Source organism: Pteropus medius, unplaced genomic scaffold (genome assembly GCF_902729225.1).
Source record: "Pteropus medius unplaced genomic scaffold, Ma_sr-lr_union100, whole genome shotgun sequence".
NCBI lineage: Eukaryota > Metazoa > Chordata > Mammalia > Chiroptera > Pteropodidae > Pteropus > Pteropus medius.
Window position 1 is genome coordinate 196,006 of NW_024349226.1, and position 17,011 is coordinate 213,016.

General features: G+C 60.6%; 1 protein-coding gene across 3 annotated transcripts in view; it reads right to left on the reverse strand.

Annotated features, from left to right (window-relative positions):
- The window catches only part of STRN4 (striatin 4), a 23,992-nt gene continuing 6,981 nt past the window's right edge, over positions 1–17,011 (reverse strand). For 2 of the 3 annotated variants that reach the window (XM_039881652.1, XM_039881655.1), the window contains exons 3-18: positions 16,775–16,848; positions 15,678–15,756; positions 13,971–14,168; positions 11,843–11,984; positions 8,403–8,562; positions 7,675–7,788; positions 7,213–7,328; positions 5,355–5,530; positions 5,226–5,273; positions 4,726–4,847; positions 3,475–3,645; positions 3,193–3,333; positions 2,649–2,747; positions 2,410–2,496; positions 855–1,078; positions 1–659 (exon numbers count right to left, since the gene is read on the reverse strand). In XM_039881652.1, the coding sequence (XP_039737586.1) occupies positions 909–1,078; positions 2,410–2,496; positions 2,649–2,747; positions 3,193–3,333; positions 3,475–3,645; positions 4,726–4,847; positions 5,226–5,273; positions 5,355–5,530; positions 7,213–7,328; positions 7,675–7,788; positions 8,403–8,562; positions 11,843–11,984; positions 13,971–14,168; positions 15,678–15,756; positions 16,775–16,848 (1,897 nt within the window). In that variant the 3' untranslated portion in view covers positions 1–659; positions 855–908. The remainder of the gene's footprint in view (positions 660–854; positions 1,079–2,409; positions 2,497–2,648; positions 2,748–3,192; positions 3,334–3,474; positions 3,646–4,725; positions 4,848–5,225; positions 5,274–5,354; positions 5,531–7,212; positions 7,329–7,674; positions 7,789–8,402; positions 8,563–11,842; positions 11,985–13,970; positions 14,169–15,677; positions 15,757–16,774; positions 16,849–17,011) is intronic. The other variant, XM_039881653.1, reaches the window with a different exon arrangement.

Below are 17,011 nucleotides of genomic sequence, written 5' to 3' on the forward strand. Positions count from 1 at the left end.
TACAGGGAGTTGCAGGACCCGGGCGGGGTGGGGGGCCCTACTCCACCTCCCACGCCCCAGGGAGGAGCAAGAGGCCATCTCTGCCTGTGGGTGGCCCCGTGGGAGGTGGAGGGCTGCCATTAGAGGAGTGTTGGGGAGGTAGGGGCAGGCGCCTCCCAGAGGGCGTCACCTGCTCTCAGGCAGTCACTGGCCCTGGAGGTGATGGGCAGTGTCTGGAAAGCTGCGCTGAGGGAGCTGGAGGGGACGGCCAGGCCTAGCACTCCCACTGAAGACAGCCTGGCAAACCAGAATGGGGGCGTCTGGCGTTCCCCTCGCACGGTCCCCACCCAGGTCTGGGAAGATGGAGAGGTGGCGTTGGGGGTTCAGAGAGAACCTGGCACCTTCTGGCGTCTTGGAAAAGCTGATCCCCAAGGACACCCAGCCCTGGCTGTGCTGCCCCCAGAAGGCCGCTCAGAGACCAGGAGTGGGTGTCAGGGCAGAAAGGAGACTCCTGGAGGCCATCCTGGAGGGCAATTCCTGAAGGAGGCGCCGCCCCAGGCTGGATGCCGGGGGAGGGCAGGGGGTGGGGGCCTCCGAGGAAGCAACGATAGCACCACCAGGCTCCAGGGCGGGCGGGAGAGGCCAGGCCTCTGGGCCTGCAGACCAAGGCTGGGAGTCGCCTGTGGGAAACAAGGGCAGGGAGAATGACCCATGACCTCCAGGGCACAGGAGGTAAGGCAGCTCTGGGTCCCTCTGGGCCTCAGCCCCTCCCCTGAATGCCCAGGGGACATACAGGTGCCCCGACTGCAGGACCTGGTACCTTCGAGGGCCTCGCTGTGGGCGAGGACAAACGGGATTTCTGCCCAGCCCCTCACCTCAGTCCCACCTGCCCAGCCCCGCTCCCCGGCCAGGGCGGGGCCAGGTGGGCATCATACGAAGACCTTGGCCAGGGCGTCGGCACCCGCACTGGCGACGAGGGCCTTGGTGGGGTGGCAGGCGACAGCATGGATGGCCTCCTCGTGCTTCTTGCGGTGGGCCGTGATCTCCTGCACGCACGTTTTGTTGTCCAGGCTCCACAGACGAAGGGAGCAGTCGTGGCCTGCGCAGATGTGGGAGCAGGATGGGCTGTCACTGGCGGCGGCTCCCTGGCTGCTTGCTCGGACCAGCCCTGAAACCCGTAGCTGGCCTCTCCAAAGGCCTCGCAGTTGGGTGGGGACTCAGTCCTCCCCTTGCCCACCTCTGCCTGGTCACCTCCTGACGTCCCTGCCTGTCATCAATCCATCTAGCCACCCAGTATTTACTGAACATCTGTACTGGGCCCTGGGGCACAGTGAACGATCAAACCTCCCCGCCCGTGGTGTTGACGCTGCGGTAACGAGAAAACAGGATCAGCACTGCCAGGTGGTCAGGAGTGCGACGGGCACAAGTCAGTGTAAGGACAGAATGGCCCAGAGGGGACCGGAGAAGAGCCTTCCAGGCGGCTAGGGAAAGGCGAGAGGGCTGACAGGAGGCAGGGTGGCAGCACCCACCGGCCCACGCAGGGTGTGGGGAAGAGGTCAGAGAACAGAATGGGCTGGGTCCTGGGGGCCACGAGCCATGGGAGAGAGATGGCCTGACTTATGTTAGGGGTATCAGGCTGGCTGAGGTGGAGGCCAACTCTTTTTCTGTCCCTTTCAGGGGAAACCTGTGCCCTCTACTGAATCCTCTCCGCCCGGGCTAGATCTCACTGGCCACCCCCTCGCCCATCTCCTCGGAGACCACTGCTCCCATCGTGGGGCAGATGAGAGGAGGATGAGATGGGTCCAGGACTCCCACACCCCCACAGCTTGCACCTCTGCGCACTCACTCACTTGCTCACTTGAGGTCACCCCACGCGGGATCCGAAGTGAGTGGCAGTCCCTCCGCCACAGCGGGCTCCTTCCTGTCAGGTCTCCCTCGCCACCAGCACACACCCGTCACCCTCTAGGGAGCTTCAGCCCCTTCTCCATCTGCCCAAGTCCCACCCCATCCCTTTGAAGCACAGCCCCAGGGTTGCTGGGCCGCAGTGCCCTTAACCACAGAGAGTGGGGTGGCACCAAATGCCAGACAAGCTCGTGGGGACTGAGTGAGACAGACTGGAACTTCAATGTCCGTACCCGCTGCGCTGTGCTGAAGTTATAAAACTTCTCTGAGCCTCAGTTTCCACGTCTGTACAACGGGGATAGCGGGAAAGCAGCTGCAGTGGGCTCTCAGAGCAGTGCTTTGCCGTCACCGCTGTGACCACCTTGCGTCCTGCCACTGAGGCTCCCCATCCAGCCCCTACCAGGACAGCTCTCCCGCCAGCTCCCCTGACTCAGGGGTCCCCGCAGCACTCCCTCGGGGCCTGGGCCCAGCCCTGATAGGGAAGGCACCTGCCCTTGCTCCTGAGAAGCCAGGAGGGTCCCAACTTACTTCCTGACAGCAGGAATACACCGTTGGGGTCCACGGCCAGGCAGGTGACTGCATCGAGGTGGGCGACCATGGAGTGCACGCATTTCCCTGAAGGGAGAGAGGAGCAGCAGGGCACAGTCCCACACCGTGACTTGCCCGGGGAGGTGAGGGCACCGGGGTTCAGCACCTGAGCCTGGCCCACCCCCGCCTCCCACAAGCACAGGTGAGTCGGGGAGCAGGGAGGGCTGGCTGAGCCTCACCTGTCCGGTTGTCCAGGAAGCGGATGCCTCTGTCGTCATGGGCGGTGATAGTGAGGGGCTGGTTCGGATGACTCACCACCTGGTTGATCTGGGTTGGGCCTAGATGAAAAAGCGGGGAGAGGCAAGGACGTCGTCGGGGAGAAATCAGGGGACCAGGAAGGAGGCGTGAGCAGCAGGACAACCCCCCGCGGCCCCACATCGGCCTCGGTGTTGGGAGAGCTGGGCGCCCAGCGCACCCTGCTCTGGCCGCACTGCCTCGTCAGTACAGTGGGCACGGGGCCTGCTTTGCAGTGGGAAGGGTGACAGACACCGCGAGGGCCATCCACACCGCCCAGGGAGCTGAGAGGAGAGTCCCTGACACACTCCCTCCCCTTAGCCCTGCTGAGACCGTGTTGTCCCTAAGGGCAGCAGATGGGACCTGATCTCCTTCCCGCTCACAGCCCCTGAGGCAGTGAGAAGCCCTCTGGCGCCGACTGAGCCTCGAGTCACCAAAGCCACAGGAGAACGTGAAGGAATGCAGACCCCTGCCCCAGGGCCCCCTTACCGCTGCTCCCCCGGGACTCCAGGGTGAGGAGGGCACTGCCAGCTTCCAGGTCATACAGGATGGTGTCGCCAGAGCGGGAGGAAGCCACGATGTGGGCAGGCTCGGTGCTGGTGAAGGCCACTGAGGTGGGGACCCCATGATCTGAGGGAGGAGGGAAGGCCGCGTGAAGGGCTGGTCCCACCTGGCACTGGCGCGCAGGGGTCACGCGCCTCTCGCGCCTCTAGCTCTATCTGGCTCCATGCGAGGTGTTGGGGTCCCCGTTACCCCTGTCCTCTCACTCACCGCTGGCTGTGGGGAAGGTACAGAGACAAGTGGGGCTGCTGCTGCTGGGGTCCCAGATGCGAACAGTGCCATCGGCGGAGCAGGAGGCCAGGCGCTGGGAGGTGGGACTGAAGGCCAGGCCCCACACGGCGTCCCCGTGGCCCTCCAGGACGTGGCTCAGCACGCTTGGGTCTGGACGCCCCGAAGAGAGGAGAGGGACTGCGTCAGGGACGCCAGCCCCATTCTGCACAGCTGGCCACCCATTCACCCATTTCACATCCAAGACTCAGAGCTGTCACCAGTGCAACCTGCCCTGGCAGCCACTCCCACTCTGACCACTGGCCCCTCTGCAAGATCTCAGGCCTCTGAGGAAAGCCCAGCTTAGAGCTCCAGAGGGTGGGGACGGCCCTCTGTTCCCTGCCACCCCCAGGGCCTGCAGTACAGCCTGGCACAGCATGGGCGTCCAACACGTGACTTTTAGGACGTACGTCAGGAGAGTGGCAGCGGCCCTGGCCCGAGGCCCCCTGCAGCCCGCAGCATGCGCTCCGTGGGCCGGCCCTGTGCTTGGTCCCTGCAGTCTCTTCTGCCCATGTGCACCAGCCCAGTCTCTCCAAAGGCCACTCCCACCGCTGCCTCCCCGGTCGGTTGCTCGAGTCCACAAAGGGGGCTCTGGCTGGGCCCTGCTGACACCCAGCGTGTGGCAGCTTGTTTGGCCCGGAGTTCACACTGCCAGGGCCTGACCCCTGCCTGACCTTTCACGGGGTGACACTGTCCTCGGGAAAATGACATTATGTCCCTTGAGGGGAACACAGACCTCTAAACTTTGCCCTGACAGGATGCGGCACAAAGCCACGTGTGTGATCGATAGGGTTATCGAGAGAAGCATCGGAGAGCAGGGGGACAGACGACGAACAGAGAGAACAGTCTGGTCACTTCTCTGCTCAACTCCTGAAGATGCCCCAAGGACGAAGCACAAACTCCCTCCACATGTGCCCAGCTAACGTCACCCGTCCGCACAGGGCCCACCTTCGCGCGTGCGGCCCCCGCCCCAACGCCGATTCTGAGCCAGCTCGACCATCAGCTTATCTCGTCCGACCCTCAGTCACAAGCTGAGTCACGCTGTTCCATGCACACCCAGGCTGAGCATCCCTGGTGTCCCCCCAAGTACCTGCAGTGTTGGGCAGGGCGGGTGCTACAGGTGCTGAGGGAACGAGGAGGCCCCCGCGGATGACAGGTAGGGGGAAGGGAGGCCTGGCGAGGAGGCCCTCTCACCGTAACCATCGTAGGGGTCCATGTTGAGGTCTGGAATCTTCCAGCTGTAGATGCGGGCATCCGCCCCACCGCTGTAACAGTATTCACTGTTGCTGCCCACGGCTACTGCCAGCACGGGGCCCCTGGAGGATGCAAAGGGGGGTGCGACGAAACACTCAGTACCCACCCCTCCCCGGGGACCGTGCAGTTCTTTCTCTACTGGCATTTTTCAAGGATAACCGAAAAGAGCTCGGCATCTGGGGGTCCCGTTACACCACCCAGGCAAGCTGCCGGTCCCCTGCCTTCGCCCCAACCCCCATATCTGTTTCCTCCTCCGAAGGTTATGCTGACAACTGGCGGAAAGGGGGCGCTGAGTGTCTGCAGAGCACCAGGAGCAAGGGGCCACGTGCAGAAGGTCCCATGGACTCGGACCCCTCCAACTACCCCACCTCCTGCCATCAGCCCTGGGGACATCTCTGGGCGGGCCAGGGGTGGGCATGCCTTTGGGGGCACCTCCCTACCTGTGAGCCCGGAAGGCGTGGATGGGTTCCACGTCTAGTGCGGCATTCCTGTAGGGAGACAGGTGTCACCGAGAGCCCCTCGTCACCCGGTCCCCTGGGCCCAGCCCTCCACCCGCGTGGCTGCCTCACTTCTTGGCGGTGACGGCCTTCTGCAGGTTCCAGAGCTTGAGCGTGCCGTCCTCCGACGCGGTGAGCAGAGCTGACTGGCTGTGGTGGAAAGCCAGGGAGCGGATGCCGTCGTAGTGGGAGCGGAGGGTGAACTTGGGGTTCCACGTCTTCTTAAAGGCATCTTTGCTGTCAGACAGCTGGGGTGTGGGGGGCGGGAGCTACCTCAGTGTCTCCTCTCCCACCTGGCAGTCCTGCAGACACTGACATCCAGGACTCCCTGGCCTGGGGAGCACCCCAGACTACCCCGAGCCCTGGCCACACCTCATTCCTCCTCGCCCAGCAGCGCCCACCCCCCAACTCAACAAGTTCCTACAGAGTGCTGGGACTGCGCTGGTTCTGGGGAGACAAAGGTGAGCCCAAAGCCCTGCGGTCTGCCAGTTCAGGGGGGCTCAGGGAGACACTCGGATGGCCCCGCCAGGGCACAGGCGTACGGACCACGGGCAGCACTGTGAATTAAAAGCGTGCCGGGACGAGGCTTTCCTGAGCAAGTGACACGTGAACGAGACTTCACCAGACGAGGGGAGGGGACCGAGAAGGAAACTGCCCGTGCCACGTGTCCGAGGCAGGAGGCGGCAAGGGTGGATGAGAGCATGAGGAGGGGCTGGAATGCAGAAAGCCAGGGGAGAGTGGCAGAGGGTGCGGCCAGACAGGTTGGCCAGAGCTGAGGTGAGCCACACTGAGGAACCTGCATCTCATCCCAGGAGACACGGGGAGCCCGGCAGGGCCCAGAGCAGCAAGATGACGGGCTGAAACGACCGGCTCGCTGCAGCCAGCCAAGGGGAGCTCGGCTCGGGGAAGACGGAAGTGAGGTGAAGCGGCCACGGGGAAGTCTCTCCGAAGGAGAAGCGCGCTTAGACCTGACACTGGGGCGGGGAAATGGGGACAAACAGTGAGCAGAATCCCAGAGATACTGCACACGCCCTGAGGGACGGTGGGGTCACTCTCCAAGTGGGGACCCAGGGTGGGTCACTTGGGAAAGAAGAGCAGCCTGTCAGGCAAGCCTCACCGATCGGCCCCAAGTCAGAGTTCGCATCTGATGAACCCTGTCATCTAGGCTCTGTCTCCCAAGGTCCCTGCCTCAGCTGTCACTTCTAGCACATTCTTTAAGAGCAGAGAACCAGCTGTTGTGGGGTGACTCCATCACTCGCACCACGTCCAGGAGGGGGTCACACTGGGCAGCCCCCTGCAGCAATGCCCCTGACCTCGCTGGGACCGCCCACCGCCCCATGTCCTGTTACGAGCTGGGGCAGTGTTCTGCCGCAGGGAGGTACACACGTGCCGATTTGGATTCCCAGGTGGCCAGATGCCCCTCACGGACCTCACGCTCAGGACACTGGCCCTAAGGTCGCCCTTCATTCTAGCCTGACGGCCCCTCTGGTCCCCACATGCACCAGATTGGCCTGATCACTTGGCTGCTGGTTGGAGACCACCTTCTCGTCAAAGGTCAGCTCAATTCCCACCCACACTGCCGCCTGCCTGGAGTCCCCTTCCTCCTCTGACACTATCCTTCAATTCAGTTTCCCCTCGCCTCGCCCCCAGCAGTGGTGGCTCTTGGACTTGGGCTGTGCATGAGCCAGGGTGGGAGGGAGCATCTCCTGCAGAAGGAGCCTGGCACCATGATGAAGACACGGGCTCCAGAACCTTCTAGGGCCTGCACCTTCGTGCCCCTGTCAAGTGCCCCGCCCTGTCTGCATCGGCACCTCTTGTCCTCACGTGTAAGCGACTGAGCATGGACCACGCAGTCAGCACTTGGCAAGTGCTGGCGCTGCACAGGACACCCGATGGGGGCCGTGGAGGGTGGGGCACCCTGACGACTTACATCACAGCTGAGGTCGTTGTCATTGGTGACGGTGAGATCGGCCAAATCCCCCAGGCTCACCTCCCCGCCCCCGATAGTGTCCATGATGAAGACGTCTGAGGAGAAGCCAAAGGAACCTGGTGGGGGGAGGGGAGGGAGGGGGCAGAGAGGGGCCAGGAGAGAGAGACAGAGAGAGGTAGAGAGAGAGGTGAGGTGTGAGAGAGAGACAGGGAGAGGACAAGACCAAGAATCACAGCTGGAAAGAGAGAGACAGGGAGAGACAGACGGACAGGGCCAGACAGGACAAAAAGAGGGGCGGACAGAGACAGACAGACGAACGTTTGGGACAGGGAGGCTGCAGACTGCGGGCGGGGCCTCGACCCTCGGGCCCCGGAAGCCCTGGGCATAGCGGCTCTGCAGCCTCCCTCTGCCACAGGTGCTGCAGGCCCCGCGGGACTGGGCCAGGGTGAAAGGGCCTCTTACCTTCGTGGGGCCGGGGCTGGGGTGTGCCAGGAGGTGGGCCAGTCACTTTGGGGGGCAGCCCATCCACGTCCCGAAGGTCGGCCAAAATTCCCTGGAGTTTAACCCGCCGGCTTTCTATAGGGACAAGCACCAGGCAGGAGTCACCCACCAGCTCAACCCAGTCATGCTCAGGTGATGCTTTCCACACCACCGGAAGCAAGCCTTTCCTACAACTGTGGGGAGACCAGGAAGCCCTGGCCCCAGGGTGCCTTGGGGCTCAATGTCGGGGTGGGGGTGGGGGACAAGCAGAAGAGAGCGACTCAGCTGGGAACCTCCACCAGCTGCCCTTGCTGGGGCCTCAGTCCCCAGTCATCCTGTGACCCTGAGCGCCTCGAAGCTCAAGGTCACAGGATGAGAGAAAGATGTAGCACTGCCCCATCTGTCTCTGCCCCTCAAGTCCCCCGCATCCTGTTTCCTCCCAGGGGTCCACCAAGATCTGGACGCACACACGTGGAGGGCTGGCGGCCCTACTTCAGGAAGAGCCAGGCCCGCCTGTGTCCCCACGGGGATTTTCCAGGGAAGAGGTGCAGGCCTGGCCGCTGTGGCGTGGGCCTCCAGCTTTCCTTGGCCGCCCTCCTCTCAGGAAGTGTCACCATCCGGTGGATACCCTGGGCAGGAAGCGGCTGCAGGTGGCTGTGTGCCCCAACTGCCCTCACTGAGGAAGGCTGGACAGAAAACCCTCCACTCACCCAGTTCATGGTGGGTCCCCTCTCCAGCGCACCGCCGGGGGTCTGGAGAGACCTCCCCGTCCTCTCCTGAGCCCAGGAAATCGAACTCGTTGATGGCGTCCTCTGAGTCATCCTCCTCGTCCTCGTCCTCCATTTCGGGCACCAGGGCCTTGGACGGCAGCTGGGACACAGGGAAAACCAGACAGGTCAGGGGCTCATGCCTAGAGCCCAAGCACACCGGGTCTCTGCAAACAGAGAAGTCAGGGTTCCATCTGGAACCGTCCTACATCGGCCACCAGCTCCCTCCCCAAGCCCCACACTTCGGTGGCTGTGCTCCCCCTGCTGGAAGCCTTCAGAGGCTGCACTTTTCTAGGACCGGGTGGTGCCGGGCCCGCGCCTGGGTTTGGAGACCCCTGCCTCCTCGCCTCCAGCTCTGACCCCCTCACAGCCCTCCTCCTGGCTTTTGCTCAGGCTGCTCCTGCTCCTCCCAATCCCTGGCCGGCAGCACAGACCTTCTAGCGAAGGAAAGTAAACAGGACAACCTGTTTCGGGGAGAGGGCGGTGCGTTCGAGTCTATGTGAGTGTATGGAAGCGCACAATTAAAGGGGACAGACGCCCGGGTATAACGGTAACAACAAACCCTCACGGAGCACTGTGCCAGCCTCTCTGTACTACTCAGGGCACTGAGCAAGACACATACGATTTCACAACCCCAAATACGAAGTTATCACAGTAACTATCGTTCCACGTTACAGATGAGAAAACTCAGACTAAGCAGAGTGAAGGCCCTTGCCCCAAGTGACCAGGTCCAAGCCACCTTTACATGCTCTGGGGTGTGAGCTTCCCTGCGGTTCTCCAAGGTTCCTCAGAACTTTCTAGACTGGCTGGCTTTTTGTTTTCCTGTAGAACCGCTGCGTGTTGCTTTTAGAACGAGAGAAAACAACAGCTCCTTCGCTCTAAGAAAGAAAATGCCGGGCAAGTGACTGCGGTGTGCCGTTTCCCACGGTGGGCCTTAACCAGGGCAGGGACGCAATCATCCGTTTTCCTCAGGCCCGTCCCAGACGTGTGAATTCGGGAGCGGCCTGGCACCCGCGTTTGCCCACATGGATGCCTTTCACACGCAGACAGGGAACGACCTGTCGCACGTGATCCTGCACCCTCGCCGGGGGTGGGCATCCCATTTCACACCAAGCACCGGCCGGGGGCCCGTGCACGCGGAGCTTCCGGGAACCCCAGGGTTTGCAGCGATATGACGTCTGACTTCTGCTTTGAGGGCCGTCTTAGGAACACAGCCCTCCCCGGCACTGGGTCTGAGGACCACCAGGCTGGACTACCGCCTCTTCCCGAGAACCTTCTCCCGCCTAGGTGGTCCCTGCCTGGCCAGGTGTCCTGGGCACTTGGGGGGCTGGCCTCAGACTGCAAATTCGAGGGTGTGGCTGACCCACTCCCACAGGCTCAGCACCCCCAAGCTGGGTCTGGGGGTATACATTTGGAGGCAACACCTTTCAGGCGTCCGTGAGAGGCCAGCTTCTGGCCTACATGGGAGGACCCAAGGGATGGCACATAGGCACCTTCCTCTTCCTTCCCAGGAGACCCAGGGTCAAGGTCTAGATGGCACGCCCAGAGAGGCACTGGCCGGGCTCGGGGCCCCGCAGGACTGAGGAACCACGGGAGGGCCCTGGGCAATTGCGCTCTGCCCATACCACCTGTGACCGACTACTGGTGCCACGCCGCTGCCACACGCCACTTATACTGCCACCGCCGAGCACATGCTGTGGTCTGCCACTGTGCAATCAAGGGCTGTCTATGAGTGAACTCATTTTAACCGAATCCTCGACAACCCAGAGACAGGGACCATCAGCCCTGGAAGCTGAAGCTAAGACAAAAGAGAATCGGGGCCCAGAGTTTCATGGCCAGACCAGTGGCCATTGTGGGAGTTGCAAGCAGGTCTTCCAAGTGATAGACTGGTGACTGAAGGTCTGCTGTGTGGGGCCAGAGGGCCTGGGGAGGCATGAAACCCCTACACGATGAGCCAGGGGCGGACACAAGGCCTGAGGGAGTGTGACGAGTCAGCGATAATTTCTGATGGGAGGTGCAGGGACAGCAGGGCGGTTTCCCAGAGGAGATGAGACTTGCACGGGAGTGAAAATCCCCAGGGCTGGCAGAAGGGACGGGGACAGTCCTGGAGCGGCCAGGCTCAGACACGTCCTGGTCACCCGCAAGCCCAACTCTAGAGTCCTGGCTCTGCACTCTGCTTTCGCGGAGCCCCTGGTCGGGGCAGGACTCTGCGCTGAGCCGTGTGGGGGACACTAGAGAGCGGAGGCCAGGAGGGATCTGGTTGGTCTCTCACAGGGAAGGGGGAGGGGAGGATACAGACCTGACACAGGACAGGGAGGACCCAGAGTGGTCTGGGTAAGGACGGGGGAGCCTCCAGGAGGCTCCTGAGCCTGTGCGGGGAAGGGGAGCAAGGGTGAGTCGGGGAAGGCTTCCTAGAGGGGCGTCTGAGGTGGGCCTGAAGGAGAGAGGAGGTTCTGATGAGAGCCTACATTAAGGAAAGGCCATCTCCCACAGGTACCCCTTCACGCGCACGTGTCTCTGTCTCCACAGTGACGTCCCTTTGCACGTGACTGCTTACGAGCCCTCCACCAGCCACTAGCTCCTCATTGGGAACTATGTCCCCATACCCTGTCAGCACAGAGCTGGTCCACAAAGGTCCAAAGTGACATTTACAAGACAGATAAGGCCATGCCTAAGGACAGCGCCGTCAAGATGGCGAAGGCACGGCAGCTCGGCAGTTAAGGAGCAGGGCTGAAATGTGGTGGGAGCTGTATCTCGATGTCACGCTGAGACGCTAAGGGGATCTGGGCGTGGGTCCTGACACCAACAGCAGACTGGATAGTCGCATCCTCTGGAACCACCCCGCAAAGCCGCCCCCACCGCCCCCCACTGTCTAGTTCTAGGTTGAGCCCTGCCCCCACCCTGGCAGAACCCTGGGCCCGGCCACATTCATTCGGGGTGCTAGGGAAAGAACGATGGAAAGATCCCGAGTCTCGGCCTCACGGAGCTCACAATCTACTGGGGGAGACAGAGCCACCGTCACCCAAAACATCTGAGCATGCCTGTGACCAGGCTAGCCCGAAGGAGACCGTGCTGTAGCAGGGCACCGCAGGGGCCGGCTGGGTCTAGAGAGGTTGGGAAGGGCCTCTCGGGAACACCTGAGTTGAAGAGGGAGGATGGAGGGAACAGGGGTGCAGGCAAGCCGAGACGGGCCCTAACGGGGGGACCTGGCACCTCTGAGGATACCGAGACAAGGAAACAAGGGCTCTGGGATGGGGTCAGGCCACACACAGACCACAGAGGTAGTCCCAGGGGTCCCCAGAGGGGTACCCTGCTGCTGAGCACAAAACAGGGGGGTTCCCCTGGAGAACGGGAGGGGCACGTCCTCTGGGCCACGCGCTCACCTTCACACGCTGCTTCTTGTGCTGCACGCTGTCCAGCTCGTCGTCCTCGTCACTGTCTTCGTCCTCACAGTTTGGCAGGAAGGGGATCTGTTCCAGCACCGAGCCGCCTAAGCGCTCTCTGCCATCTTTGCCTGCTGCATTCCTGCCCACGACAGGGGGGCAGAGGGGCATTAGTCCTGCCAGGTAACAAAGCTCAGATGGGAGAGCGTGGACCCAGCTCTCAAGGGGGCTGAGCCCACCCTGACTCCAGGAGCCCTAACTGGTCACGCCAAGGCTGCAATCCCAGCCTCTGCCTGACAGATGCTCGCCCCAACCCGAACCCTCATTTGGACCACAGACTGGGCCCAACTCCTCACTGAGCTCTGACCCCGAGATCCAGAGGACCAGCCCCCAACCCTGAGTACACGTCTCCCTGCAAGACAAGAAAGTGCCACTGACCAGCAGGCCCTGTTCCCATGGCCCGGTCACACCACAGGCGCAGGTCAGGTGAGTGGCAGAGACACACCCAGCAGAGAAGAGAAACTGGTCACTCTATCTATGCTCGGCCCCACGGCCAGCCCGGCCCCGAGGGAGCCTGCACGCTCTGTCACCTCCCACTGACAGATGGCACTCCTGTTCCACCTCCCGGCCTACTCATTAGTGCCTCCCACCGGGTGACATATGTTAGCAAAGGAGGTATTTACCAAACCAGATTTCCAGTTAGAAAGGGGGAAGAATTGGAAGTTCAAGTAAATGCAAACATCCTCCTTTTTTCTCCACTAGGCTGATGCTCTAGAGAGTACTTGTCAACTTCCCAGGTGCATGGTTACTGCTTGGTGGAGATCGTCCTCCAGGCCGCCTGATCCAGCCTCACTTCCTGGCCTCCTCGAACGTCTCTGCCCTCAGCTGCAGGACAAGCTGCAGGACCCCGTGTGGGGCTTCCTGCCACAACGCTGGCCGCCTCTGACTCAGTCCTCGCACCGTCTCTCCGCGCCTGCCACCTATGCTCTCCCTCAGTGACTACAAAGTCCTGTGGCTTTCTAAAACCTCCATGTGCTGGCGAACTAGGGTTAAGCTTAAAAGTCAGGCGCCCCCCCACTCCAGCTCCAGGCTGGCCACTCATCACCTGCACCGGGGGTCATGAGGTACCCCGAAGTCCATCCATGCTAAGCAGCCCCCGTGACGAGTCACTAATCTTCCCCACCTGTGCCAATGCCGCTCCCAGCTGTTCAGACCAAACCCTGCAGGCTCTCGTTTCCCCTCCTTTAATCGTCATCAACTCCCTAAAACCCGCCAAGATGTTGACCACTTCTCACCTCCCGACCCAATGTCCCCCATCTCTCCCAACCAGTCTCCCTGCCCCCACTCTGCCCTCCTAAGCGCTCCTGCCTGAAGCAGAGCAAGCATCAGATTCCGTCACCTCCCTGCTGGAAACCACGGGCTTCCCATGGCCCTGCGGGTACCCAGACCGCATGCCCTCGTGCTTGCCCCACGGCAGCCATACGGGCCCTTCTGCTGGTTCTGAGCGTGCCAGGTCCCCTCCATCTTGAAAACCTTTCCACTTGCTGTGCCCTCTGCCCAGAACATTCCCCCTCCAGCGACTCGTGTGGCTTATCCTCCATTTCCTGCGCCTCAACACCAGCCGCATAAAGAGATCCCACCCACCGCACCCAAAGCGGCACTGTCTCCCCGACCACTGCCTTGCCTTCTTTCGTGTTCTTCATGGCACCTAACATCCCCTTGCTCATTCTGATGAGTAATAATTACGGACGAGGGCCGCACCCATGTTTCATGACCCGCTGGGTGCTGGCCTGTGGCCCAAGGCTGCCTTCAGCAGGAGCTCGATCTCATGCCTGCTGCGCGGTGGACGGGCCTGAGCCTCAGCAGAGGGGCCGGGCTGGGGATGAGCTCTGGTGTGTGTCAGCACGAAAGCGAGGCCATGGGGAGTATGTGCAGGGGAACCCAGAACAGAACCGGGGCTCCCACAATGAAGGGACAGAGGACTCTGGAACAAACGAGCCCACAGTACGCTCCGGAAGGAAGCAGCCAGCAGAGCCCACGGGAGCACTGCCGACTTTCCCGACGCCGCCTCCACCTGGAGTCAGGAGGCACAGAGCGACAGCCGCGCCAGGCCCAAGGGCTCACTCACCTCTTGATCTGCTCCTCGATCTGTTTCACCAGCAGCGACTCCCCGCCGCTGAGCCCCCCAGGGCCCGGTGTGGCCCGGGGGCCCCCGTCACTGGGCTCCACGGCCCCGTTGAGCTCCAACGAGCGGCCCAGGAGGGACCGCACACGCTTGGACCTCATGTCCAGGATAGTGTCCGTGTAGCCCACCTCCTCCAGGTACCTGCACAGGCAGAAGCAGGGCGGTCAGCCCCTCGGGGCGCCTGTAGACACTGCGGGCTTATGTAAAGGACAGCAGATCGGGGCTGGGACGGCCTTCGCAGAAGAGCAGCTTGAGACCGTACACAGAAATTTTAAATGAGCACATCCCTAACCTGCCGTTTCACTTTCAAGACCGCTGCCTGTAGCAGCCGTCATATACAGACACAGTGCTGTCACACGATGCTCGCCACAATGTTGCACAGGAGCCCAAAACTCAGGGCCAGCCTACACATGCACTGACGAGACCGTGGACGCCCATCACTGACAGGACACTGGCCAGAAACTAAACAAGGCAGAGTGCCAAGAAAGATGGCCACGATAAACGCGAATGAAATGAAAACTGTAATTACACATATTCCACACAATTCAAGTGTTTTAAAAAAGTTAATGAGTGCGTAAGTATAGAACACACACACACAGCACGCCCCCACAAGGCCGAGACACATACTAAACCTATGAGCAGTCAGTGACATCTGGGAATGGGATTAAGGGACATGAGAGGAACATTTGCAACTTACTCCATTCATTTCTACAAACAAACATCTACTACTTCTGCAATTTAAAAACTAAAGCCAAGTAGGACTGCTCTAAAAGCTAACAAAAGAAAACACAATTACAGAGATCAGTGGCTTCAAAAGATACGAGACAAGAGTCCCTCGCTGGTCCTTGAGAAATCTTTTCTGTTTACCGTGACCTTGTACTTTTGGGACCCTTGCCCCTCACACATTAGACAAGACTAGCCTGCACTGCTGTCTCGTCTGCGTGCCTGCGGGTGTCTGAGGCTCCCCGTCCCCCCACAGGACAGGCAGGGAAGCATGAGGGTGGAGCTGGGCTGTGGGGCAGGCTGCCCGAGATGGCACCTCCGACCCTCTGCTTATTAGCTATGTGACCTTCTGCGAAGATGCCCTCTCTGCACTCGGTGTTATGATACGTGAAAATGAGGGGGATGCCAGTAGTTGTGCCACATAGGGATCTACGCGAAGAATCGATGTGTGCCCAACGGAAACAGTGCCAGGCACGTGCCATAGGTAGCTGGCAAGTGTTGCCTATCACAATCGTTTTGTTATTCTTTGCACACACTGTAAGCGAGCAATTGTACTTCCAGATATCAGTTTAAGGAAATCAAGGGTATAGACAAATAAATAATTTCCTGATGTTTGTCAATGTCTACAAAAAGTACTAAAAAATAATTTAACGTTACTCGTGGAAAATAAAAGCAACAGAGCACATGGGGTTGCTTTCCAAGAGTGGGGGTCCCCACGTCTGCCTCCTGCAGCTGTCTCCCCAACCTCTCCCGAGGCAGGGCTCCACCTACAGGGTGACAGGCCATCTCGGCTGTGGCCGGCATGGATCCCAATAGTTCAGGGTCCCCAGTGGGGACAGGAAGAACTGTGGAGCCTTCAAGCTTATCTCCCAAGCCAGACACGTCCCCTTCCCCTCGTCCCCCGCCCCCTCGTCCCTCTGCACTCACTGTCGGAGAAGCTGCCGCCCCTCCTTCCACACCAGCGGGCTGTGCTCCAGAGTGACCGACTCCACGGGGCCGTTGGAGACTGGAGGGCAGAGAAAAAGGGGAACAGGCCATCTTGGTCAGGGCACTACCACATACCCATCGCCTGCCCCCTCTTCCTCACCCTCATACCAAATCGGTCATTGTTGCGGGTCCTGTGGAGTCATTTCCTGAGAGTGTCTGAAACCTCCTTGTCGCTAATCTCCTGACCCGGTCATTCCCTAAACCATCCCCAGACTATCTCTGGACTCAACTCTAGTTATTTAATTCTCCTACATGGGAAGCTGGCCCAGTCTGGAAGAATGGGCAGACTCAACTGGGTTCAAGTCCAGCTCTGTCATATCCCCGCTGTGTGACCTTGAGCTGGTTAGCTTACCTATCTGAGCCTCAGTTTCCTCTTCTGACAAATAAAGTTAATGACAGCGGCACCTACCTCTTGGAATTGTGTGGATTAAACAAAAGGTAATCTGTTTATTTTATCCACCGAATATTTATCAGACATGTACCATGTGCCTGGCTGGATCCCTGGGCTGCATCAGTAAACAAACCCCCGGCCCTGGAGAACGCACATTCTAGTAGGAGGAGCCTGGCATGAGGAACGATCACTACTAGCCCGGCAGTGAGGGCACTGACAGGTCGTGGACAGGCCACCCACCCCCTCACTTTGAGCCAACACCATGTTCCAGTCACAGCGAATGACCAATTTTGCTAACTCCTCTCTTCCCTCCACCTAGAGCACCTTCCCTAAGGTCCTGCTGGTGAACTGATCCCTCTTTCAGGAGCTTAGACTACAAGGGACCTACTGCGCCTGTCTATTTTGCAGACGGACTGCAAGCAGGAATGGGCTTCACCACCGTCCGCGGCCCCATCAGCCCCGGGGCCCAGCACTTGGCAGAGCAGCCTATGGGGAGGGGAACTGAGAGTCAGATTCGAACCCCCCCAGACTCCCAGCCAACTCTGCTTTCCCGGGAGCGAAGGAAGGAGGTGGCCCGGCTCGTCACTCTTCCAGCACATTTGGTTTTGCTGGGAAGGGCAGGTGGGGAGGGTCTGAGGGTGGGTACCTTGTTCTGACAGTTCCGGTTTCTTCTCCCCCTGGTTCGGGTCTGTCCCAAACTTCAACTTATGATATTTGGCCCTAAAAGAGCAAATGATTAACAAACGAGACAGAAGAGTAGGCAGGGCCAGCACTCACCTCGAGAATCCCAAATCCCAAGTCCCGCCTAACCACCTCCCCTACCACCTCTGAAGTTGAGACCCCTCCCCACCCCACATTAAGAGGCCCCGCAGATGGTGCTGTG